The following is a 27,884-nucleotide window of genomic DNA, read 5'->3' on the forward strand; positions in this document are numbered from 1 at the left end:
TACCTCAGGGATATTTTTGACACTATTGCCTCTCTTAGAACTGTAACAAATGGTAATTCTCCACAGGTCAGACTGAAGGCATAAGGCCAGGCAAAGAAAAACCCAAACGAATGTAAAAATGCATAGCTACCTTTATTTTTATAAACTACCATTGTAGAACATACAAGCTGTGTTTTCTTCTAACCACTGAGAACCTAAATTTTAGTTCTGTTCTTACTAATGTATTTTATATCCAGTTTTCTTTCCTGAAGTTTTTGCTGCATTCTGTATTATTAATATTATTAATAATAATATGATACAACTGCTACATTCTTGTTAGGTAAAATTGGCATATATAATTTCTAATCATAGAACCAGTAACGCAGAAGATGTTTTACTGTTTGGAGTACTCAGTTGTTTTAAATTTGCTATTTTCTGCTATGAAACAGAAAAGGTCTAATATTTTAACATAAAAACACCTGTGTGAGGATTTTTCTTTGGAAAAGCTCCAAAAATAGAGGAAAGTTACAAAAGACAGCACCAGTGCTTCAGAAGAACAGGAATTCTCTTAACTGCTACCAGCACTTAGACAAGGTGGCTTCTTAGACAAGGTAATTCTCATAAAACTAGTCTTGCCTCTGGCTTGGTTAAAAGGCAAGGTAATTCTCATAAAGAGAATTAGACAAGGTAATTCTCATAAAACTAGTCTTGCCTCTGGCTTGGTTAAAAGGCCTGGTTTCACTTTTCCAAGAACCCAGAATCATGAAAAAGCAATAAAGACTAGCAAAACTTCTGGAGTGTCTTTTAGAATTAATGAACAAGTATCATTCTCTGGAAAAAAGCAAAGCTGGATTTTTTTCTGTGCAGAATTATAAATATACTATCTTTTCAGTCAGCAAAATTCAGAACATCTGGATACATAGTTTTATTAGCTTCTGAATTATTGGAAATTACTTCAGAATAATTGTCAAGACAATAATAAACTATTATTAAACTTTAGTAATGAACTTGTGCTTGAAGTCTTTAAAAACAGCCACAAAAAATCCTCTGTTGCTACATGCACAGTATAAATATGGTAAATGCCTGGTTACAACAAAGAGACAGGATGAAAATGGTGAAAAAATTGCAGGAATTCCTACCCTCAGGTAAGAACAGCCATCAAAAGGTATCCATAACTGCAGAGTTAGTATGTGCAGATCTTAGTATTTCTAACAAGGGTGATTTCTTTGCAGTAAGACATTCTTGAATCCCTTTAGTTCAGAATTACATTCAAGACAAGGAGGAAAGGAAGCACAGATGAAAGGTAAGGCACAGCAATGGTACAGATCCCCCATTTCACAATGACTGATAAATTGGAATGGCCTTCTCTGTTTCACACAGGCATGCATTATGTTTTTACATTCATAATTTATCTGTACTATACATAAGTATCTAGACAAAAATAATCTTTCTGCAAATTCACACCAGAAGGCTGTATTAATGCAGTACTTGTTTGCTTACAACGAATCAGAATAAAAAACTACAACAAACTGGGGCGCTCTTGTGTTAGGCACAGTACAAAATCACTGATACCAAGAGGAAAGGTCAAAATAATAAGGCGGGTAATGAAAAAAAAACAACAAACAAACCAGGTAATAAAAATACCCAAGACAGACTGTCCTCACCAAAAGGAGTCCATTGGTAGGATGATGGAGTTAATGCTGATGATACTAGGGCAGTGATGTCCACACTACACACACTTCAAAGGTTTTGCCTGCACTTGCCCTAGCCTGTTTCCTTGAGCTCAATGACCATTTTCAGCTGGAGCTCACCTTTCATCTTATCTTAACCTGAAAACCTGATGAACTCTGAAACCATTCTGCAATGAGAAGTGAAAACAAAGCAGGGAAAACAAAAAAATTGTTTCAAAAGCATAGGCATAACCTCACCTAAAGCATTAATAACAAGTGCACTCACAATGATATTAAGGACTCAAGCTTTTGATCTATGAGAATGGCTATTAGTTCTGGTAAGACTCCAGAGCACTCTTAAGACTCAGAAAGACTCCTGCAAAACAAGAAACATGTATGTATTGTTCTCCCTAAAAATCCTGGTTCTAGAAGAAACTAGGTGCAATGCTGTTGTGGAACTGACAAGGAGCTAGCTCAAATGCAACACTGCACCCAAGCTAAAAAATGCCTTGACTCAAGTGCAGGGAAACAAAGTACTGACACATTCAGGTGTCTCTGATGAGAGCAAAAACTTGTGTTATTAGCCAGCAAGCAAGCTGTCTCTAGGAAGAGTAATGTTTGTGTTCATAAAGCTGCAGCCATCCTAACAGTTCCTGTCAGACTGCAGATGGCTTTGCAATGAGGTGTCTCCCTCTTTGCAAGTGGCTTACTTGCAAAAAGGCACAGGCTACTACTTCATTAGCACTTGACCGCATCTGAAGGGCAAGACACTTGTCCCATGCACATGCAGCCCTTACACATTTCCATTTTTATCCTCCATCCCACAGTATATCCAAACTGTATAAATTCTGCTGTCTAGCATTTAGCTAGATAGCTAGCCAGATAGTTAGAACTCTGCAGATGTTAACGAACACTGCAAAGAAATTTACATAAGCTGACTGGACACCAAACAAAAATGACTGAATGCACACAATCTAGGCATCTCAGTTCGAAATATTTGAGGTCAAGATAATTTTGCCAGCCAAATGCTCCTAACAGAGCATTCTTGTACCAAACTATATGAAAGGTCTGATCTGTCTTCACAACACCCTTTTTAAGTTCACTACTTAACCTCTTTCCTAAGAGCGATAAGCTGCAATGAGAGCTGCATATTTTACATGCCACTGACTGAAGGCTTTCAAATTCATGAAGTTGAAGCAAAGATACAAAACTAACATGCTCTAAGTTCTCTTGTTTCAAAACTACTGGCTGACCATTGTTGACAAATTTGATTTGTGGAATCTGAAGAAAACTAGCTAAATAGATCTTAAGCCTAAATTTCTTATTAATGAAAAAGGACAGACACTCAGACACTTTTTTTTTTCAGTTCAAACCAAGCTGAAACATTTCTTAGAAGCAAATAGAGACTGCGTATTTTAACTTGCATAAGATGACTCAGTATTATCAAGGCAGAATGTGAGGCAATGAAAGCTTATGTTTTGGATAATTTGTTTAACTAGAATAGCAATAAAAATCTGTGAGTTCATGTTTTCCTAGACTATCATCCATCCAGGCCCCAGTTCCAATTTCTCTCTTCCATGACCACTGGAACTTATTCCACAATCTCTGCTTTGAGTTTAGCCACAAGCTAAAACTAACATTAAAATCTAATTACTACTACATGTGAATCACCTACCTCAGCAAACATTTGATACTATGCCAACTTTCTCATCTCCCCAGTTCCTGTCTCTCATAGTTATTTTGATTGGTTTTAAGTACAAAAAAAATTGTGACTGTAATGAAAATGAAGGTATTACATGAGTAATTCTTAACACTTTTAAAAGTACACTGATGAGAAAGATTTTTCCTTGCACTTTTCTACATGCTTTTTACCTCAGTGCAAAGTAATAGAGAATTACGTTCATAATAAAACATGTTTGGAGCACGCTTTTCCTCAAGCTGACTTTTCACATAAATTACAAGATGATGCACAAGCCTGAAATACTCCCAGTAGCCTTTTAGCCACAACTGCATTATCTTACAGCTCAAAAGAAATGTTAACATGTTTACCATGCATAATCTAGTCAGTGCTACCCAAAATACACCTTCCTTGAGCTAAAATCAAAAAGAATAAGAACTTGTGTCCCAAGCTACACAACTTGCTTACCTCCTCCTGTTTCGTGCAGGTGTGTTGCATCGTTCCCCTGAGAAGTGGTGTTGGTTGGGTCGAGCCAAAGGAGGCTGCCTATTTGATGTCATCTCCCATGGTCGCATTGGTGGTGATGGGGCTGGTGATGCTGTGGTGTAGTCGAAGACAGAATGGGAAAGGCGTTGTCGTTTGGGACTAGGACTGTCTTCGCTCTATACCAGTGCAAAGAAAACAAAAACAAAACCAACCTCCAGATAAGTGAATTGAAATCCATACTTCAGTATTGCTTTGCACCTAGCATTAAGAGTGATTCATTGAAGATTGAAGACACTATGAAATTTAGCACCTGCAAGTATTCACTTTTATATTTTGTTTATAAACACAGATATTTTATGATTCCGTAGCCCCTAGAAAAAATTACTACTTAAATTATATTTTAGCAGCACTAAAATATTAAATTCCAACATCCATGCAAAATCAAAACTCTATCAGAAAAGAGTAAAATGAAGAAAATACGGCATTACCTATTTTACATTCCTCCTGCCATAGCACTTACAGGCTACAGAAGCATGGGAAGATGTATAAACACAGTCTTCACAGCAATGGAATCGGTACTAGTCAGTAAGCAGCTGGTACATAGAGCTTGCTCTCTGCATTGGACCCCCTTCCTATCAGGTCTGCACCTAGCTAATCAGACATTTGCTCTGTACTGCAGCCAATTTTAATCCTGCTAACTCAGCACAGAGATGCTTCATCCTTCTAGTTATTCATGTAATCATAACCATTCGTACACATAACCTGAAAAAAAAAACCATCAATCCCCAGTTAAACTTCATTAAAACTCCACAAGGCCTACATAGTGCCTGAAATTTCCAGCGCTAATGATATGAAGGTCATTCACCTCCAAGCAATGTTTTCCCAGCTGGCCATGAACATAACTTTCACTGAATGTCCATGGTATTGAATACAGCTGTTGCTCTTCTTCAGAATGAATTCCTGATAGTAATGCCTATGAAGCCAGCAGAAAATGCAATAAACATCCCTCCCCTCCACCCCACTATTCTGCCAAAATTAAAACACATCATTCTGTTAATAGACACGACAACTGAAAATACAGAAAACTACACATCATACTTCAGAGATCAGCAACTGAACAAAAAACTAAAACCATATGAACTACCACTAGAGTTATCCTTGAGTCCAAGCATCACATGAACTTCTCTGACAGAATTCCTAGTGCAAGCAAACTTGTAGTATTTAGTTGCCCTCCAGCTTGTCCACCACTTCCGTTTCAGGCCACCACCACACTATTTCAATTACATTTGCATGTAATTGCAGATAGCTGAAGCAGAGAAAACAACTTGTCTGCAACAGCTTTGTGTTCCAGAACTGTCCCCTCCCCATAGAGTGTCAGAGGTCTCACTTCAGACTTAATTGTAGACTGGACTCTGGACCTCTCCTGGCTCTTAGCTTTACAGGGGCATTTTATTTTCTGAACTGTATTTAGTTGCTTCTTGGTAGGTTTCCATCAACATATAGTTTGTACGCCAGCATTCTTTGCAGTGCAAGGACACTCCTCTTAAGAACGAAAAGTTTCGTCCAGGTGTTCAAGAGACAAAAGGTATTTTTCCTCTCTTTGATTTGAGGCCATTCTTAACAAAATTTTATACCTTTTCAGTCTCTTGTCCTCAAATACTTTAACACAGGTTGTGGTTTTCCCCTACTGTATCTTATCTAAAGCAGTCAGCTTCCTTAGAGAACCAGCCTGATAATGCATGCATCTGCTTGTTGCTCAATCTCTTTTGAACTCCTTAACCAACTGCACTTTAATTTTTTAGATAAAAATAGGTCAAAAGGCAGGTATGCACCTGATGGTTTATGACAGTACATGTCCAGGTAAAGGGTGACTCTTCCAGAAGGTTATTAGTCCTGAGAAGCTCAGCACCAAAAAAAAAAAGAAAAAAACACCAAACTGGAAGAGATACCCAGTAAGTGCCTTGAGAGCACAGCTTCTGTGAAAACATGTATTTTATCAGGCTTCAGAGAACTCACAAAGGACAAATCTTAAAGGAACTATGCTACAAGAGTGAGAGAAGGATGATTTGTGGCCTAACTTTTTACACCATGATGACTAAGCTTATTCAAAGAGGAAGATGGCTAATAAAAGTTCTGGTAAATTAGGTATGCTGGGATTTTGTAAGTTCAAAAGAAAATGTAAAATGGAGGAAGAAAAAAAGTGGATTTAGTGAAGCTAGCACAAAACAAAACCTTGAAAGAATACAATAACCACTCCTGTCCTAATACAATCTATACGTGCCTTTGGCTGGGGATCTCCAGCCAAAGGATTTAAATGGGACACCCTTCCCAAGCATTAACACTAATATACCCTGCCCTGTAGAAAGCAGTCTACTTTGCAAAAACAGCTCTTCTACTATTTTTTTCCTGCTGCATCAGGAGTGCATCACTTCAAAGACTGAGAAGATGTAAACTGCTAAGTAGTTTGCCTTCATCACCACTCCAGATTACTAACTCTCACAGATAATTCCAACTCTGTAAGTGCTAACTGCCCTGTGTAGTAAGCAACAGTAATTTTACTCAAAATTGTTTCACATTAGAAAGAAAATAAAGGTAAAACAATGTCTTGGAACTACATGAACAGAGATTTAAAATGTAATTGTGTCTTCTTCTGTACTGAAAAATAAGCAATTTAAAGCTAAGTTCAACTTATTGCAAACAGACTCTATAAAAACCCCAATACAAACCTTGGTGTTTTGTCTTAGTTTTTATTAAGAAACCAATTCTCATATAGTAATTGTATCAAGATAATACTAACAAGCAGGAAAATACAAGGAGCTAGTAAGAGACACATATCCTGTATAATTTTGTTTTCATGTTATTTTCAATCAGCATGTGGAATAACTATATATTGACAGTATTTTAGACAGTTTTTTCAGTCTACATTATTATTACTGGTCATTAATTTCAGTAGTTTACATCTGGAATATATGATACTTTCCACAATGACAAGAAGTCTCTAAATCCCAAACGGCTCTTAATGTTTCTTGTTAGTACTCAAAATATTTTCTGGGACTGCTAATTTTTCCAGTCATATGCTATGTATTTTTCTTATGTCCAACACACAACAAGAACAGACTGAATGCCAGTTATCAAGAATACTCCACTTAGCTTTTAACTAAAAAGATAAACTCACTGCCCTTTAGAATACACTGAACCAAAAGAGTACAATGAACAGGAATACAGATTACTTCATATTTAAAGAAAGCATTATCAGGACAAAGTAATCAGACTGTTACCAGTAAAAGAAGCAGCATACGTCAGGCCACTAAAACCTATATCTCATCCCTAAAAGTTGGCATTTCACTGACATTCCCAAATGTTATCATTTCACTGATATACACAGTATAGTTGTGTCATTCTCCTCTGTACACCCCATAAACTCTCATTACTGTAATGGTATAAAGGTGAATACAGAGTGTGCCTGTTTGCAAAATACCATTTAGAAGTGTTTGCTCTATTTCTGTATATGTTTCTTGCAGTAATGTTTTATCTGAAAGCTTTTCCATTTTATTTGGGAAAAACAAGGTATTTTCACCAAGACAAGACCCTTTGAGGTGTTTTTCCACTAAAATTATAAATACTTCACTAAAATTATAAATACTTTAGCCACACACTGATTATCAACCATCACAGAAGGGAATTATTACCAAAGCAATTACTGCAAATATCTGAAAATCATTTTCTTCTCCAACTCCCTATATATTTCTACTTAATTGTCCTGCGAAACACAAGAACTACTCCATACCCTCCACCTCAAATTCAGAGAATAAACTACATCTATCCTGTAGCCCACAAAAGGCCTGTATTTTAAAAGCAAACTAGTACTTCAGGAGTATTCTTGTGCACAGTCCATGTAAAGTCCTTATGTCCAGATTGTCCTTATGTAAAGTCCAGAAGGCTTTACATAAGGACAATCTGATGGGCATACTGTATAAAACCCTACCTCAGGGTGACCAGAAATCATCAGCTGCATGTTTCCTCTTCATGACTGCATACTGAAAAGGAAATTATTTTTCCGCATGATACTGAAGCCTTAAGTTTTAGCTTTAATATTTTTCAGATTCTGTGCTGCCTAGGTGTGTAGCTCTGAGCTTCACATTAAGTGTTGGTAAGCTCTCTTCACAGAGTACGTAGACAAAACAATTCCTTTTCTAGCTGGGGACCAAGGACAGCTACATTCCACATACCCTCTTCAATAAGTGACTGATCAGGTTTAATCCTTTTATCTACCTCCCTTATGTTTTGGTTCAACAGATTTGTGCCTTAAAATGTTCCTATTTATTACCCCCTTTTTTTTATCCCCTTATGGCACTCAAACCAGACACAACTTACACAAGCTGATTGTCTCTCCTTCCACTGTCCCTTACAAATCACAAAACTCTTCTGCGAACAATACAGAGCACGATTGTAACCACTCTGTCAGTCCAGGAAGAGTGAAATGAAGATTACTTCTGAAAACAGTAAAAACTAAGAAGAGTATGGGAATAAATAACAGCCCTTCACCCTTGCCCAAAACAGGAATATTTAAGAAAAATCAAAGGGTTGGTGTCGGGGATGAGAAGAATTTGTTATGGTAAACCAGGAAAGTCTGTCTCTTCTGTCCAGGTATGTAAAGTCCAAAGGACATTTTCTCTTGCCATGATAACCCAGGATAGTTCACACACCCCCATCTGTATGTACTATAGTACACATGACAGTTGCCAGCTGCAGATCTTCGAATCCAGACAGCAGCACCTGCACTCATCAGCCAGTTCCCTAACAAGCAAAACAGGACACTGCATATACACTGTGTACTAATAAGAACAGGTTTTATCATCCTTCCCTGCTGTGTTTTCCCTTGAGCTTCACTCGTTATTAGGTCCCCATTTGATCAGCACTGCTGTCCCGGGGCTCCCACAGTGGTAACTCTCAGCTTTCATGAAAGCCAAAGCTTTCACATGCTCATTGTTCTGCCTTATTCCTGAGGGATCCACATCTACATTTTGTGTAACAATGAGGGGGAAAAAAAAAAAAAGAATAGGATGAAAAAAGTGGCATCATATTAACTTGGAAGCTGACAGATGAAGAGCTCTTGGGGACCATGAAGTTTGACATTTCCTTTAAATATATTCTTAAAATTCTAACTTTAAACCAGAAAGGAGCTACCATAAGAAGCAACGATGGGGAAGTAAATTAAAAGCCCTGTGCCACAAGTGGCAAAAAGCAACAGATTTTATGAACAAGTGGACTACTTCCAAGCCTAATGGGTGTGCTTTTTTTCAAGGCAAAATAAACAAGGATTATCCAATTGGACTCAAAGTTGCATGACAAAGGACCTGTCCATGTATAAAGACTTGCCAGCAAAATCATACTGTAATGACACACATTTTTCACTGGCAAAAGCTCTTTGGAGGAACTTCAGCTGACAAAATAAACACCAGGAGTTAAGAATCTTTTGCTAGTATAATTGGATTTGCCCAAAGAATTTTGCTGGCTTAGCTGCATTGGCCAACATGGTGATATTTTTCATCCTGCCAACTGTGTGCCAGTCCAATTAGAGCATATAACATTGCTTGTTCAACTTCTGCAGGGTAAGCAGGATTCAGAACCTTTGCTTCAACTCACCACCATTCACATAACCATTATACTTCTTTTCATGACTAAGAGAACATCTGGAATAGATAACGTGACTTCTCTAGTAAGAACTGCAAACTGTTACAGCTGCTGTCGATGAGCACAATCTTGGTATAACATAGTCGTGAAGTCAAGGTAAATGAGTACAGAGTGAGAAAATAAAAATTCTAATATTAATGTCCTTACATCTAATATTGACACCCTGCATCCTCCAGGCACTAGATAGAAATCCTAGAATGTAAATAATGCTTCATGTTTTTTTTATGAAAAATCAAATTTTACCTAAAAACCTCACTACCAGTAATATTCAGAGCCACGTTCTTCTAGCCAAGCTTTTATTTCAGAGTTGTGACCAGGACACAACTTGGAAACTTGACTATATCGGCACATGCTATACAACTTCCTGATGAAAGAACAGTAATGGAAATCTGAATTTGGTCTAATAAAAAGTTGGCAAAGAAATGCAGACCTTCCCAAATCTTCAAACTGTTTCTATAAAAGCAGGTGACTGAAAGGAAAGCCAAAATAAGTCAATTCTTGCAAAGTCCCAGGAGACAGCATCTAGAGTACTGTGTGCAGTTCTGGACTTGCCACCACAAGAGAAACACTGACAGACTGGAGAGTCCAGTTAAGGACCACAGAGATGGTGAAGCACCTAGAGCTTCTTATGTAAAAAAAAGACTGGGGCAGCCTTGCACTGACTGATCAGCTTAGAAAAGAGAAGGCTCAGGGCTATCTCATCAGAGAGACACAGCAGGCTCTGAACATGAGTAACCTGACTGAGCACCAGCACAGGTTTCACAGAGGCTGTGGAGTCTCTTTCCCTGGATAATCTGAAAAGCCACTGTCCTTGGCACTTAGCTCTACCTAGCCCTTGTTTCAGTAGAAGACCTGGACCAGATGACCTCCAAAAGTTCCTTCCAACTTCAGCCACTGTGATTCTGCAGTTGATTTTCATGTACAGCTAAACACAAGGCTTTCTGAAGCCCTTCTCCTGTGAAAGAAGCAAAGTGCAGCTCGTATAGAACTTCAGGGTACTTCAAGATGTACCCTGAGATAGGAAGTATCCCTCAATCTACAGTTCCCCACTCAACACCAGATACATCCGAATGTTCAAAAAGGAAGATAATTTCTTTCTGCACTTCACAACTTTGTTCTTAATTTTTGCCTTAATTCTCACACTGTCAAGAATTAAGAAAATTAATCTGTAACTAGCACTTGGAATGAAAATTCCACAGAGAACAGAAAACACTAAGCATGACAGTTTCCTACAGCCACAGCAAAATCTTAAAAAAAAAAGGCAGTTAAAAAAAAACTTGCACTCCTGGTAACATCTCTGTTGATTTATGAAGAAAGTATATAAATTCGGACAGAATAGTGCTTCGCAAGGCATCATTACGAAAAGAAGCCTACGATATTTTCCTTAACTTGCTTTTGTAATATCATTATGTGGTAAGAAAAAGCTAGCCACTACATCTTAAAATGGAAACCAATGTTCAATAGCCATGTCAGGTTGCTGGTACAAAATCTTCTGTAGCAGCTGTATATATATATATATATTTCAGGTTTCTTAGTAATTTTTGTGAATTAAAGAGCCCTTCTGACAGTGGAACAGCAGAACTTTCCGCAATATTTAATAAAATAAACTTTCCACAATATTTACAATTTGTACAACAAGAGCAACATTACCAGATGTGGTAAAAAGAAGATGCAAGTTCATCTCTCTTTTTTTTGTCTTTCAGTGTTATGATGGTATATATCAATTACATGGTATGTATCAATTACAGCTGTAACAACTGTACCAAGAACATGCCTCAGTAATCTTTCTGGCCATCCATAATTCACTTCTGACTAACAAGATTAATTAATTATTTACTGACAGTGGGCACAAAAGCCAATTTGTTCTTCAGCAATCAGAACTGACAATGAATCCTTCACACAAAGTTTATCTGTGAAGATCTGAGGCATGCAATAGCAAATCACATAGCAATTGTACAGAACTATTTCAAAAAAAGCAGGTGACTGAAAGAAAGGCCAAAATGAGAGAATTCTTGCAAAAGTCCTAGGAGATAGCATCTGGAGTACTGTGCGTAGTTCTGGGCTCCTACTACAAAAGAAACACTGACATACAGGCCAGTCAAATGAAGACTTGCTTTACTTATAGTCAAAACACCATTAATAAGCTGAATATTTGATTTGTTGCTTAGTCTACATCAGATTGACACTTCTGTGTTTTTTCCAGTGTTTTCTCAGTATGAGTTTCATCTCTGAAATGCATTTCACACTCAACTGAATGTTTAAGATATACAAAAAACAACATTAAGAGACAGCTACATCTGAACTGCTGAAGTTTCACATAGTAAGTACCTGAAATAACCCTAAGAATTTGATTATTTGATACCAAATTTTCATTCCAAACACTGGAATATAACTTTGCTGCACATTAATTTAAAGGCATTAGAAAAATGTAAAAATATTAGCATTGTATTTAGCACTGAAGGACTCAATAGCATTAAAAAAGAAGGAAAAAGTTTTAATAAGACTATATGTTTCTCATTTTCAAGCTCTACTGCTCATACAAAATGGACAGTAAAATCCATATATAACAACTGTAGCACCTCCTTTTCTAACAGTGAAGCAGGTTTAAGAACCAAGGCAGCACAAAGCCATCTCAAAGTTCTTCATATTAAATTTAATTAGTATTTGCGACTACCTGCCGTACTTGCTGCATGCAAACAATCCATTGAAATATGAAAGGTTTTTTTGCAGGAATGAATCAAAGCACTTTAAAAGCTCCAAACTCACAAAGATGTTAGCAAATATTTATTTTTGTATCACATCATTGTATTTCTTCTGAATGGGAATCTTTAACTCTCAATCCAAAACCACCAACCAAACCTAAATAAGGGAAGAAACCTCAGCAACATATCCCTATTTAAAAAAAATCCAATTGCTGGAAGAATATTAATTTTACCTTAAAATCCAAATTTATGGTCGCAGTTTTGAACTCAACTTTGTCAGTGGTATGTGTGATGGAAAATGGAAGAAAAATTGTGCTATTTCTGCAGATGTTCCCTGCATTTAGTATGTACTATGATAGCAAATATTTCAAGCTATCTTAAAATTCAAAGAGTTATGCAACAAACAGTACTGGTATCCAAAAAAACTTTAAAAAATATTTTTCATTGATAATTTCTATCAGTCGATCTGCAAAATGCCTACCACGATCTGAAGTAAAGTGTCCATGTTTTGACATCCGCACCACCTTAAACAATATAGAAAGTGTTGTTTCAGTAACAGTGTTAAAAGCTATCTCTGGGCCTCTACAGAGCCCTGATCCTCTCTTTCATATGTAAGCAGAAGATAAATTTTAAATTACAGAATTACAGATACAGAAAGAGAACTCATTTGCCTATATACAAAGCTGAAACACATAAAACTTTGCATATGTACCACTAAAATGCATTCATCATTGTAAAGAAATGTGTTTAAATGTAATAAAATGTGTAGAAATTGACATACTTAAAATAATGCCAGGGCAGGAGTGAAGTGGAGAAATCAAGATAAGGTGTTCAGGTATAGGCACATCTGAGAAAGATCACATTTTCAATTTTAAACATAATTCAGCTCTTTCTGCTTTGATGGGACCAGGGATCTGAAGAGAATCTGATTCAAAATTGCTTAACAGCAATGTCTACTCTACACAAAGTTTGCATATTCAGTGTGTATTCACTAATGATTTTGCCATTTAGACATGTGAAATTAACAATACAGGTACCTCAGTGGAGACAGTAATTAGAACATTCATCATAAGTTAAAAACCAAAATCACACTCTTTCTACTTTATTTTTTCCCTGTATTAAACTAAACATATACGGATGCACACAGGTATGCACACACACATATGAAACACAACATATGTAAATGGACAAGCTACTACTTGAGCACTGAGAACTGAAATATTTTGTGTTAATGGATATTATACTAACTGTATGTGTTGACATAGCATCAAGAGAACATCCAAACACACCAATGAGAACATTACTCACACTACTATAACTGATATTTGCAATAGGCATGAGGACAGATCAGCATTTGAAATCTGTTCCTAGTCAGAGGACTAAGGGCATAATAACTCAACCCCTGTAGTGGGAATACATATTTACACTTCAGTGTAAATATTTACACTGTAAATATTTACACATACAGTGGCTGCCTTCATTTTGCTGCTTGTCATCACAATACTGAACTGCATTACAGAAAGATGGAAGTATCTGGTCAGCACACCATACTGTTAAAAATTTCTGTGTGTAATGTAGTTTTACAAGTTCTCAGTTCATACCACAATTTTCTCTCTACATTGCTTCAATCTCTTTGTATTGTTAGAAATTTGAAGCTCCAACAAATACTCTTCATCTGTTTAAGAAACTACACAATGAATCCACAAAACCTTACCTACCTACTTACTTACTAATCAGTACAACCAAACTGTCATGTTAACAACAGAATGCTCTTCCATATACTCACACTGGTATTAGAGGGGGAAAAAAAAACCCCAAAAAACAAGAGAAGCAAGTCTTAAAGGAAACAGCTGTACTTAAAAACAGGCTTAAAAATTCAAAGGTCAATATACTTAATTCTAAGAATAAGGCACTCTAAGTTCAACCTTCTTCTTTTTTCTATGGGGAGATGCGACTGAACAAGAAAGAAAACAGATCCCAAATGGCACACAGTACAACTGCAACCCTTGTCCTTAACTGTCACACCAACCTCCAAACCTCTCACCCTGTGCATCAGTTCTGTCCTTCTACTTACGATGTTTAATTTATTATTTCCTTATTCTACAGAATTTTACACACAAAAGCAAATTTTCACAGATTAAATAAATACCAAGGCTTTACTCTGCCCTTCACATAGTTTAGGACAAGTGAACTCTTCACCTGTGGCTGGACACAGTGGGTCACCAAGCATGATGTGATGATTAACATTTTGTTAAACTTTTTTTTTTAATCAATTTATTTACACTACAGAATACTACATGTTGATACACTACAGAAATATCCTTAACAACAGCACAATCCAGGACTCCATGTCATGGCAGCTCATGACTTTCAAATGTCCTCTTTCATTGGTAAAGCACTGGCTGCATGGCCTGGCCCAGAAAATAATGGTGAATGGAGTTATATCCAGTTGGTGTCCAGTGACAAGTGGTGTTCCACAGGACTCAGTACTGGGGCCAGCCCTGCATTACATCTCTACCAACAAACAGGACAAGGCGATCAAATGAATCCTCGGTGAGTTTGCAGATGACACGAACTTGGGCAGAAGCTGACCTGCTAGAAGGTAAGAAGGCTCTGTAGATGTATCTGGACAGGATGTACCAATGCACTGAACTCAGAAGTTCACAAGGCTAAGTGGTGGGTCCTGCCACTGGGTCACAACAACCCCACGCAGTGCCTAAGGCAGAGGCAGTGTCTGAATCACAGAATCAGAAGGTTGGAAGAGACCTTCAAGATCATCGAGTCCATCCTGCTCCCTGACACCTCAACTAAACCATGGCACCAAGTGCCACATCCAGTCTTTTTTTAAACACATCCAGAAATGGTGATTCCACCATCTCCCCAGGCAGTCTGGAAAGTGTCCAGCAAAAAGGATTTGGGGCTGCTGGCTGACAGCCACTGAACACAAGCCTGGAGTGTGCCCAGGTGGCTAAGAAGGGCAGTGGCACCTGGCCTGTGTCAGCAATAGTGTGGCCAGCAGAACCAGGGCAGGGACTGCCTCCCTGCTTAGCACTGGTGAGGGCACATCTTGAGTGCTGTGTCCAGTTCTGGGCCCTCACAAGAAGAGGGTTCCAGCACTGGGGTGCAGGGAGCATGGTGGGTCTGGAGCACAAGTCTCATGAGGAGCAGCTGAAGGAGCTGGGGTTGTTTAATCGGGAGGAAAGGAGACTCAGGAGACCTCGTATCTCTCCACAGCTACTTGAAAAAACAGGCTGCAGCAAGGGGGGAGATGATCTGTTTTCCAAGTGACAGGACAGGAAGAAATTACCTCAGAGATGGTTTAAATCAGGTATTGGGAAAATTTTCCTCACAAAAGGATTGTCAAGCATTGGAACAGACTTCCAAGGGAAGAAGTTGTGTCACCATCTCTGGAGGCAATATAAAAGATGTATAGACATAGGGAGGTCATTTAGTAGTGGACTTGACAGTACAAGGTTAATGGCTGGACTTGATGATCTTATGGGTCCTTTTCAATCTAAATTATTTTTTTACTCTTTTCAAAGCTCATCCAATTTAGACTATGTGCTACATATAGAGACTACTTGATTTAAATATATATTTTTATTAATAGCTTATTATTATTTTTATTAGCTTGGATATTTTTAATAGCTTGGATAAATTAGTAAGAGTAGCTTTAAAAAGCTCAGGGGAAAAATATTCTACTCTAGAGCTGGGATTTAAACACACGTTTTACCCTTAGTAGCTTGCAGAACTTCCTTTTTTATATGTGTCAATCCCAGTAAAGGCCCTGTAGACATTAAATACTGCAGCAGTGGCTGGTTCCTCTGCCCCTACAAATCACACATGTTGGGCGACTGTCATCAAACAGGTCATGTAATGGGTAAAGAACTCACTCTTCAATGTAAGCCACAAATTATTTGAGATAGCACAACTAAGAAAGAATTGGCATTTTCTACTAAGTAACCAAAACAAGGAACATATGAGGAACACTGCAGGTTCTCAGCTTTAAAAAACAGCTTTACTTGTGTAGATATTTTTGTTTACTTTAGAAAACAAGATTATTCTCACATAAAGTCAAGGGAAGGTCAATAAAAAACAAACCACATGATACAAATTAGATGATCAGCAAAGGAACATGAGCCTCGTTCCTCCAAACACACTCAAATAAGCAGAGTTTGCTGACTCACAACTTAAACCTTATCCCACACCTTTTATAAGAAGAAAAAAAATAGGCATTAAGAATTTAAACAATATAAAAAATTTGGTGAGATGTGTCCTTTTTTAAGACACTCTCAAGTCCTGGCCAATGTTGAACAAAACAACAGATACACGTAAATATTCATTTATAGAAAGTAGACCCAAAGAATACAAGCACTATACTAGGTCTCTGGATTTGAATTTGAGAAAAAGTGCTCAGGCTGTTCTCTGATACAGTAAGGAAATTAAATAAAGAGGAAGAAAGCATGATCTGTCACCTATGCTCAGCAGAGCTTCACATACAAAATGCCTAAATGCCTATCGGTCTTACCAAGTCCTTTGTGCCCATACCTGAATGTTTTTCTCAAAGCCATACACATCCACCTGGAACTCGCTTGTCTTCACAAATGCTTCCAAAACACCATTTTAAATTAATTTTCTAGTATTTTATGTCTCCCATCTCTTCATCTCCCATCCTGCTCTGTATTCAGTTGTGATGTTTTATCAAGACATAAAAACAGAAGACAGATCAAAAATGCCCTCCTTCAGTACTTGCGAACAAAACAGTCTTAAATCTCTTTGCAAGAGATTAACTTCCAAGAATTAGATTTTGAAAATGTAGCTCATCAAAAATATTCATCACACCATAATTTTTTTAAAGAACAGTCCCAACAAGTCATCTAATAAGGTCGCCTGAATAAGGAAGAGAAGTCCTGAATTTCTGTCTGGAAAGCCATCTCCGAAAGCTTTCATGAAGACTGCCAGACAGCATCTGCTCAGCAGCACCATAAACTGTGCCATGAATATTCTCATCCCTTCTCACACAATTTACAGTTACTGCAATGTGACAAAAAAAAATAAAATTGGCCACTTCTCTCAGAAATTAACAAAGCTGGCGAAGACAGACCACAAAGCTAAGGTAAGAAGTTCTGCAGAGAGAATGTAGCTGACTGAGTTTTTCTAGGACAGAGGTGTTCACAGATTTTGCACAGGAACAAAACTGCAAGACTGATGAGATGAAAGAGCTACTTAAACGGAAGGTAAGCACTGCACAGCCTATGCAATGGTGCTCACACAAAGCACTGATTACTTTTTGTAGTATCTGAGGTACTAGTGGGATATACAAAAAAAGCAAAATTATTGAAAATAAACAAGAAGATAAATTCTGAGACATCAAACCTGGAATGTATTTACTGAGAACCAGGAACTGCATACATTGAAGAAAGAATGTCCCTATTTTCCTGAGAGGAGAAAAGCAAAGGATTCATCAGTCTTTTTATTGCTACAATGCCAACAGAACATAGTACACAAGTCTGATATATGCTGCTTACCTACTTTTTTACTTTTAGGTGAGGTACCGTTCCAATGCAATCCAGTCAGACTGGTTGGAAGGCAAACAGCAAAATACTCGAGGTGTAAAATGGCTTTTTCCTCCCTTTCCCCTTCCGGCTGCTTTCAAAGAGCAGCTGTTGTTAGCATTCAGTGCTATTAAAGGCCCAAATCAGCACCAGTTTTCAATGTTCTGACAAACAGATATCAGTAGAGGGCACCAAAAAGCAAAACAAGTTTCCTTATCTTTAAAGAGTTTAATAAAAGAGGAACCTACCCGCTCCCGTAAGAAGCTGAAGAGTAAAAAAAAAAAATGAAAACCATTTGTTAAATCACAGACCTCATCAAGTTCTGCCCACGGCACTATTTAAATATTCTGTATTAGATAATTTAACTTGATATCAATTCTTATATAGAGAAGGAAACAGTGAGTTCTACTTCCATATCAACTGATTAAGTCACGCCTGTATCTTACACAAGTTTTAAGAATCACTCCTCCAAAATCAAAACATCTTTCTAACTAAAAATAGTAAAAAAGAAGTTCTATATCTTTCCTCTACCCTTATTTCCCTATATCCTTTCAAATCCTTCTGAAGCAAGGTGGGGATGGTAAACCTACACACAAAGACTACTTTGAGAACTTTGTAACTCAAAGACCTGCTCTGCACAAATTCTCATTAGATCCCCAGTAATTCAGTCCATGTAGTCTCTACAAACAAACATGTATGACGTATTTGACTTACAACAAGACCACAGTTTCACAGTACAAGATAACATTCAATAGCAGGTAGATCTGAAGAAGTAACTTCCTAACCACACAATTTTTATATTTCAGCAAAACGTTGCATAAAAGCCATCACAACTTTTTAGCAAAGAGTCAAAAAAATAACTTGACTTCCTCAACAGTCCACTTTAAATCATAACATTTATCTCTTATTATAACATCAATAAGCTGTATTAAAAAAAACATATTTAGAAAAGCTGACATATACACTTGACAAATCACAACACTAACTGATTCAACTAATACCAGCTTCTGAGCCAAGTCCTTGTATTTCAGAAGACAATTATATACTGTGAGTTCCACACCAGTGCAAATACAAAGCAAGAACTTAACAACATGCAACTTCAATTCAGTATTTATTATACTTTGGTTAACTAAAAAAAAAAATAATCACAAAGTGAACCAGTTAAGAATCAAATGAAGTTTAACCTACTCTGTAAGTCCATGAGATAACAAAGGAGATCATGAAACCTGTACTTTTCAAGACCCTTTTATTTACATACAATTTTTCACAAATGACATTTTTCACAAGCAGTATAATTCCAAGGAGCAATTCCCTGAAAACTTTCTTCACATGTTATTCTATGTGTGCATATATTTCATTTTTTCCCAGAGATATAGTGATTAAGGAAGATCAAAAACATTATGAACGATCACTAGCCATGAAACCTGCCACAGAATCCATTTGCTCTTCTATCTTGGACTTAATTGTCTAATGACTGCACCCTCCTTTCTCTTACTGTACACATTAGTATCCAAAAGGAGTTTTTTCCTCTCTGAGAACAGTGAGTTTCTAATACCACAGCCACAATACCTCCTTGAAGGTAAGACAGGTGATGTAATATGATGCTGCAAAGCAGCTAAGGAGTCTGTTGGGTCAGCAAACAGCAAGATCCCTGGGATGTGGATAAATACCATAAAGATGACAAATGAAACCAAAACAGTTTCTTCAGTGAATGACATTTTAGAACAAGCACATCATCAGCAACACCAAATCAAATTGTAATGCAATTGTATTCAGTACTTGAATATTGCAAACTTCTATTAATGCTGCTCATCTCCCCATTCCGGTTGCCCCACACTACATATGAAGAAGTTATCAGAAAATGCGGGTCTGCTTCAAATACCACCCTCAAAAATCTCTCTCAAAAACCAAATGCTATACATGCATAAACATGGCCATGACTTCCAGTTCAATGAACATCTGTGTGAGTAATAACTAAACTACCTGCTCTAAACAGTTGCAATTCCAAATGGGTGTCCTCAGTTAAAATCTCAATGCACAGGCAGTTTAAAAATACACTTCTTAAGAAAACAAGATGTAATTTTACAATTCAAGCATAAAAAAGAAGAAATCCCGTTTTTGCTCTTTACTAAAAAATACCGAATGCCCTAACATGTATGCTTGCTAAATCAGTGTTTCCTTAAACAGTTATTCTTTCGACTAATTTAAGGGGATTACAGATACCTACAGGCGTCATTTTACTATACGGATGGGAGGACGTTCAGTGCTTCAGAAACACTTGCTACCGCCTTGCACATGAACCCGCCTGTCTTGAAGACAGCACGCAGCAATTCCATCCTGGTGAGTCTGTTAATTCCCGGGTTCCAGTTATGCCTTTTGCCGAAGCAGATAAAGCAACTTTAAAAAGATCAGACAATTACATCCCTTCCCCGGCTCTCGGGCACATCGCGGGGCGCTCACGTGTTAGGAGCTCGGGCTCCCCGTCGGCCCGGGCCACACGGCCTCCGCCACCCTCTACCTGCACGGCGGCATCGCCCCTTCCCCTCCGCGGCTGACGAGCCGCGGGCACCAGGCGGCGCCGGGGAGGCCCGGCCCCGCGCCACCGCCCCCCGCGCCGGTACCTGCGGCCCCGCCTCAACCTCGGCCGCGGCTCCCGCGGGGGCGGCCCCGCCTCAACCTCGGGGCCGCCGCGGCCGCCCCGGGCCGGGCCCGACCCTTCCGCCAGCGCTTCCGGGAGCGCGGCCCCCGCCCCCCGGGCCGGTGACGTCACTCACCGGGCCGGTGACGTCACACCACGCCCGGTGCCAGGCGTCCTTTGTCTGCGCCCGGCTGCGGCCGCGGGCCCAATGCGCCTGCGCGCCGCGCTGAAGGCACGGCCCCCCCGGCCCGGCCCCGGCTTAGTTTCGGTTTCACAGGATCGGGGAGCGGACGGCGTCGGGAGAGATCTCCGGGATCCCGGGCCAGCCGGGGGCCGATCTTCGTCTTGTCAACCACACCTCGGCACCGGGTGTCCAATCCTTCCCTTAAACACCTTCCGCGACGGCCACTCCAGCGGCGCCCCGGGCAGCCCGTCCCAGCGTGTGGGCACCCGCGGAAGAAATCCTTCCTCACGTCCAACCCCAGCCTCCCTGCCGCAGCTCGAGGCCACGTCCTCTCGTTCTGTCGACTGCGGAGACCGACCCTCACCTGCCTCTAAGCCCCTTTGGAGAGTCACTGGAGAAGCAGGATCTGCCTTCTGCTTACGGTGCCACACGGGAACGGGCCCGGGACGCAGCCCTCATCAGCAAAGGCAGCAAACGGAGCCTCACAGAACTGATTTACTCGACCTGTTCCCCTCAAATAACATACTACCGCCTTACTTCTCACGCTTCCAACCTCCCTGCACTCTCTACCTCAGCGTAATTAAAGTTTTTCCCAACTGCGATCCAGGAAAACAAAAAAACATCTGCTGTAGTTATACAGAATTAACGTTCTAAAGGAGATGACTCCCTAGGCACAAAAGTGGTTGAAAATTGGTAAATGACGTCCTTATAGCTGCCAGAGGTGAAAGGAAAAAGGCGTAAAGCTGTTCAATAAACATAAGACAGAATGAACTGGGACTAAGAGTTGTGGGTGTGCGGATGTGACAACAATACACGCCATGAAGAATGAATGTGACCTGTCCTAATTGGACAAGAGGATTTTCCAGTTTTGAAACTGGAGGGTACAAAAGAAATTCCTCCTAATATTCCCATTTTTCTATGTACTGCCTCTGACACATTCCCTACAAGAGGGGCATGTAGTGCTATACAATACATTAATATAAAGAAATGTGATGGGTCCTTCAAATACCTGAATTTGTGAATCACTTTTTGTTCAGCTATATGTGAATTTCATAGGCTTATGCTACCAGACACTGCACCATCCAAAGTGGAACACAAAGCTGCTAATTTTTACTTTAGGATTAGAACTTAAAAATACTTCTCTTCTTGTGAACTCTTAAAACTCTTAAACTCTTAATGAGTTGGCCGGCCTGTGTATTACAGACTGAATACCTGATGTCCGTGACAATGTCGTTAAGACAGGCACAGGATTGTTAGGGTTAGAAGGGACTTCTGGAGATCATCCTACCCAATTCCACTGTCAAGGCAGGATCACCTCGAGCAGGTGACACAAAATGTGTGTGGAAAACTTACCAACTATAGGTGGGAAATTTAAAGGAAATAGTAAAATAAATTATGTAGCTATGTATTTCAGTCATAAGTATCAAAAAGGAAAAAGAAGATAAATTCTTTAAATACTGTGAAAGTAAAATAAATGAAAATAAAAAGGAGAAAAGCAAAGTATAATTACCAACCCCTTAATACTAGTAAAAAAAATTGCAGGAGATTTTTTCCCTGGAAATTTCCCTGGAAAAAATTCCACAGTGATTTATTTTTTGTCATTACTACTAGGTGACCAATTTGGTTTTTAACTGCACGGAATAGGTAACTTCATGAGATCTGTGAAAAGAGATGTTGCAAGGGTAGTTAAGGTTTGCATGTTTGGACTTTATTTTCAAGATGAGTTAGCATTCTTTGACAGAAGCACACCACTGGTGAAACAGCCACGCAAGGGACAAAAAAGTATTTTAAAAGCTAAATAATCCTGGTATGATTGAAAGGCTCTGCAGGATGATATACTTGCAAAGCACACAGAGATATATCTCTAACCCTAGTAGGAATCCACTGCTTGAACTTTAAACTAATATACTAAGGAATACCAATTCCTTCTTACAAATATCTTGCCCTAAATGCAGTGCTCAATAGACTTATTCAGTTACTTTATTTCATATTTATACTTTAAAGCAAAAATCAAGGAAATTACAAACATGAAAAAACCAGTGCCCTGACTCACACACTGAGGTTTAAAAGCTCCCACCACCAACACAACAATTATTTTTAAATAAATCTCAATTCTATTCACTTTACTACACCAAGTAAAATGGGAAATGTATTTTATACCTATGCTATATTAGATTTCTCTGTAATACACGAAGCACTGCTTTTGGCGCTACAAAATTAGACAAGTTCTTAGTACTGCCAGTAATGCTCTCAACAATGGCACATCCCTCTTAATGCTATGAGTCCACACATGAAAAATCTTAACTCTGGTTTCCTGCTGGTGTCACTGAACATCAATTCAAGATTCGCATGTGCCAAGTAAAAACATCAATAAATTGGGGTGCAAGCCTGGGAATTGTTTTCATTAAGATTGCAACATTCCTTTAGCATGTGTGGTGTGGAACTTTTCTCATGCTGTTGTCCAGAAAATGGCATCTGGGCTTGTGGAGAAACTACTGTAAAACATGTGGATTGCCAGTCAAATACTAATCTTTACATTTCTTCTAAAATGCAAGAACCAGTTCTGCGCAACCAGGCAAAAAGTAGTAAATTATTTTGCTGAAATATGCCTATTGACTAATCAAAGGTATGTCAAAATATTTTAAATGCATGCTTTTCATAAAGTTTCTAGAAGGAATACAAAAAAGGCCCAAAAATTAATAAATCTGTAGATAAATCAATTATGTCTAGCATTTAGTATCATTTAAATTATATTAATACCAAAATGAACAGGTCATATCTCTCAGTAATAGCAGAATAAATGAGAACCTGATTTTCAAAGTAATCCACAGTGGAAACTGTGACCAAAACTAATACGAGAATGTAGGCATATGTGAATACAAGCAAGGAATGAGAGTGGATTACAACTGTACCCTAGCACAGACTACTTTTGGGAAGCATTACTTATGATTTTAAAAAAATCTATCCATATACACAAATCTTTTGGAAAAAACCCAACAAACCTCACCCCAGAGGGCAGTGGCCAAAAGCTCAGACTCCCAATGGAGATCAGTGACAAGTTGTGTCCCACAGGGATCTATATCATGACCAGTGCTATTCAATACTTTTATTAATGAAACAGATGAAAGGATCGAGTGAACCCTCATCAAATTTGCAGATGACACCAAGCTGAGTAATGTGGTTGACACTCAGGATGCCATCCAGAGAGACCTGGACAAGAGGACGGTTCATTGTTTTTCCAAACGTGTTTTTTTAATCAAGGAATCAACTAGAATTTCCTATAAAATCCAGCTTCACGTACTCTTACAGAAAAGTCAAAACCCTCACCAAATAAACCTGACACCTGAGGGAAAGACATGTCTCTTAAACAGACCCAAAACATATATTTTCTGCTTTTTATACTAGTTCTACTTAACTAAAATTTACAGTTGGAAGTTCTTTCTCAGTTGGTGCAGAATCAACTCTAAGGAGAAAGACTGTTTTCTTACACCATCTCTAAATATGTAAAAAATAACATTTGGCCACATTTGGCTCAATTCCTCTATTAATATGGAGGCAGGTGGTGTGCCAAACAACCACTCTTCTGAAATTTACACCAGGTAAGCTGCCAGACCCCTTCCTATTCCCCTGCCCCCAAACCAGTGAAGCACGTAACTAACAGATTTCCCAACAAGATTTAAGCCACTTTTAATTGCCTTGATATGAAATAAAACCAAGGTAAGACAATCAATGTATCACAAGAAATGATCTTCCATGTAATGACTCACAAAAGCAAAATGGTTAGGTTGGTGCATTAGGATGGCTCTGAAATGAAATTTCCCCCACCTCACCCAAGAATCTTCCAGTGCAGAGCACACAAGCCCCAAAACCCAAAGCATTGAATATTGTTGAATACAGATAACCAGATAATCAAGTGGAAACTTAAAAAAAATGTTAGCCATGCTCTAGGTAGCATGTATGATCAGTATCTGGAGGATGAACCAGTAACCAAATCTAGGGTGGTACCTAAAAATAAACACCCCCACCCCCAAAAAAAATCCCTAAAACCCCCACAAAACAAAACAAAGAAACTTACAAAAAACTCCCCATAAAACTAGAGGTAGGAGAGTGAGAGAGGAAAAAAAAATACTAAAGCAGTAGATCAGTAAAAGCAGCTCTTTCTGAAAACAACTCTAGCTCTAGGATGAGCTGGAACAACTATAAAATTAACTTATTCCAGAGTTTCAAAGCACAATGATTAAGGCAGTGCTACACAGGTTGCATGTCATTTCCTAGGAAAAATTATTTTGAATTTGACCAATACCCACCCCTTTCCACACGTCAAGCCAGTAAGTTAGTTTACTATGACGTGTCATACTTGCATGCAATGTAAGACACATGCTGAACTAAAGTTAATCAATTTGCAGTATTTACAGACAATAAAGCTTAGGGTAAAACCATCAACAGCCAGTCTCACCAGCAGTTCAGTGTCAAAACTACTCCTTTCTGTATGCCACAATTACAGTAGTGATCCAAGTATTGTTGAACATTTAATACGCAGTACTCTACTGACCCCCAAGCAAACTAATCTGCAAATATGCCAAAAAGGGTTAGGGAAACACACACACATGATTAGACAGGTTGCTATATTGAAGATGCACCACTGAACAATAAGTCATAATATGTAAAAACTTCAATTCCCAATTCAAAACCAGGAAAATATGGCTACTGTGAAAAAAAAAAAAAGAAAAAAAAACTTTGAACACTTAGCTAGGCTCTAATCTCTAAAGTCAGAAGAAACAAGACATCCTACCTTATCTAGAAATTGGCAAAGCCATTGCTGTTATTTATTAACTTGGTGTGTCAATATGGCAAAGGAATACAAGCGAAAATAAAAATACAGTACTGAAGACAAATTTCTCATTAACTGTCTAAAAGATTGTCTGGAGAAAAAGATATATCTTACTATAATAGAGACAGTTCAAAAAGTAACTCTGAAAACTGACTTCTATATCTGCAAAACAATATATCTTTGCGTAGTAAAAACCAATATATAAAAACCCTGCAATGCATATTCATCTTGTGAATGAAACATTCACATAAATCTCACCTTGTCACTGTCATCAGTACAAATGTGATCTTGATGGATTGAGTGGCATTGAAACGCTGTACCAATACTACCTGGAAAACAAGGAGGGAAGAGAGAAAAAAAATAAATGATAACCCAATTTCTGTGAAGACTAAAAATAGAAGTAAATTTAAACTTATAGCAAATCTTTTCTGTAAGATTTAGTTGCCAAACAGCTAGGTTTGATATCAGAACAAGCATCAGAGAGGCATTTTACAAGTGTGCCAACGTCTTCACATATATTTTTTTTAAGAATTTTAAACAGAATAAAATTACAGCTAGCTCATCAATCCAAAACAAACAAATGCAGTAAAGTACATATGCACATGTGAAAATGAGGAGAAGCTACACAATTCAAGTTTATATACTGTACTACAGAACATTTTCAGCACCCTGGATAACCACAAAGCAGCAGCCTTATTCCAGCAATACATTAAAAATAAAAGAAAATAATTCCAAGGTCAAAGTTTTAATTGTGTCCAGTTTTCTTGTAATGGAATTTCTGCCTGCTTAATGTTTCTATACAAGTTTCTTTATGCTTAGGAATAAAAGGGACAGTACTCCCCTACAAAGGCTTACCCCAGTCCTGAGACTTCTGTCCAAAGAATATATGAAAATATTTTTCAGAATTTCTTTCTGACTTACCACTTCAGAAAAAAATATTATTTTGCTGTAGGAGTCATTGTACTGGCTTGAACAAAAGTAATGCATGATCATACTGTGTATTTTTTGTAGGAAGGGAAGGCAAAGAAGAAATCACCACACTGTTGAAGTTTCAAGGTGAAAAAAAAGAAGCTGTTTTGAACTGTTCAAAATATTCAGTGGTCCCCTCCCACTTGATTTAGACTTATGCAAATCACAAGTGTTTCACTACAAGCACTCCACATATTTTCTTGAACTGGAATCAGTTCAAGCTCAAAAGCAAACTACAAAACTCAGGAGAACACAGTGTTAAAGGTAAAGCTTGGTATCTTTCTGACCATTACACCAGAGGCAGAACTGATGCAACATACAACCTTTTGAACTGGTTTAAAATAAGAAAATAGGCAACAAAAAATAGTTAAGTTCAGCCAAATTACAACAAACACGTATAAACTTCTTTCAGGCATCCACACGTGGATAATGAAAGGAATTTCCAGAGGTCAAATTCCTAAGACTTACTCCCTAACAAATTAAAATATAAGACACCTGGTGGGCATCTCATCAGTTTTCATGATGCCATAGCTTCAATTCTAACAATATCCACATTACCAAAAAAAAAAAAAAAAAAATCTAGCTTGGATTTTATCTACATTTTTCAGTCAAACTCAACTGTTCTGCAGACAACCAACCAATCTGTTCTGCAGTTAGCAGAGAATATGCCAATGTTTTTTTTCTCTTAACAGGATTATTCATGGCCTTTATGACATATTTGTTTCATTTTCAGTCAACTAATACCCTACAGTACAATAACAAGATATAAGACACAATCCCTAACTGCAAGAAGTGAAAGCATTACCACATCCTGGCTGCTTTGCAGCAGTGAGCTGACTGACCTCACCAACAGCTTCACCAAAAGTTGTCTTTGGAAAAGCATTTACATCAAAGACAGCATTGATAATACAGAGGTAACAGATCTGAAGACAATGACACAGCAGACTACCAGCTAAAGGCTCTGCTTCATGACAGTGCAATCTATAATGTTGAGTTCAATGGTCAGAAAAGTCCTGTAGGACTTCTCTGATCTTAAAAATATTTTTTGTATTTATACACATAAAATATAAAAGCAGTTTTTAATACCTGAGTTATGTTTTTAAAGTATTTTCTTTCTGCTAGATTGCACTGAGACAAACCTGAAGACAGGTTAATCACATTTCACCTACCTGCAAGGAAGATCAGAGTAAGAATCTCAAAAGATGACCTCAGCAGCTCTCTAGTCTGTGTCAAAGACTTTTCAATTGCTCTTTAATGGTTAAAGATACCCGAGGACTGAAAGGAACAAAAGCCAATTTGCATTGCACCGACTGCAGGGAGTAGATACAAACTCCGTTAAACTACCTTCATATCCCCAAATTTGCACGGAATTTCAGACCAAACCAAGACCAACTGCACTCCAGGGCTAGCATATCCAAGGGCTACTACAACCAAAGCTTTAATTCTAACTGAAGAATTATCTCTACAAAGCTGACAGACTGGGGAAAATGCCTTCAAG

General features: G+C 38.2%; 1 protein-coding gene across 5 annotated transcripts in view; it reads right to left on the minus strand.

Annotated features, from left to right (window-relative positions):
- RNF38 (ring finger protein 38) overlaps positions 1-27,884 on the minus strand; it is a 106,163-nt gene that overhangs the window by 24,645 nt on the left and 53,634 nt on the right. For 2 of the 5 annotated variants that reach the window (XM_064404702.1, XM_064404703.1), the window contains 2 exons: positions 25,676-25,746; positions 3,796-3,989 (listed from right to left, as the gene is read on the minus strand). In XM_064404702.1, the coding sequence (XP_064260772.1) occupies positions 3,796-3,989; positions 25,676-25,746 (265 nt within the window). Of the gene's footprint in view, positions 1-3,795; positions 3,990-19,991; positions 20,290-20,385; positions 20,504-25,675; positions 25,747-27,884 lie in introns of those variants that run through there. The other 3 variants (XM_064404704.1, XM_064404706.1, XM_064404705.1) reach the window with 3 other exon arrangements.

Source organism: Passer domesticus, chromosome Z (assembly GCF_036417665.1).
Source record: "Passer domesticus isolate bPasDom1 chromosome Z, bPasDom1.hap1, whole genome shotgun sequence".
Taxonomy (NCBI): Eukaryota; Metazoa; Chordata; class Aves; order Passeriformes; family Passeridae; genus Passer; species Passer domesticus.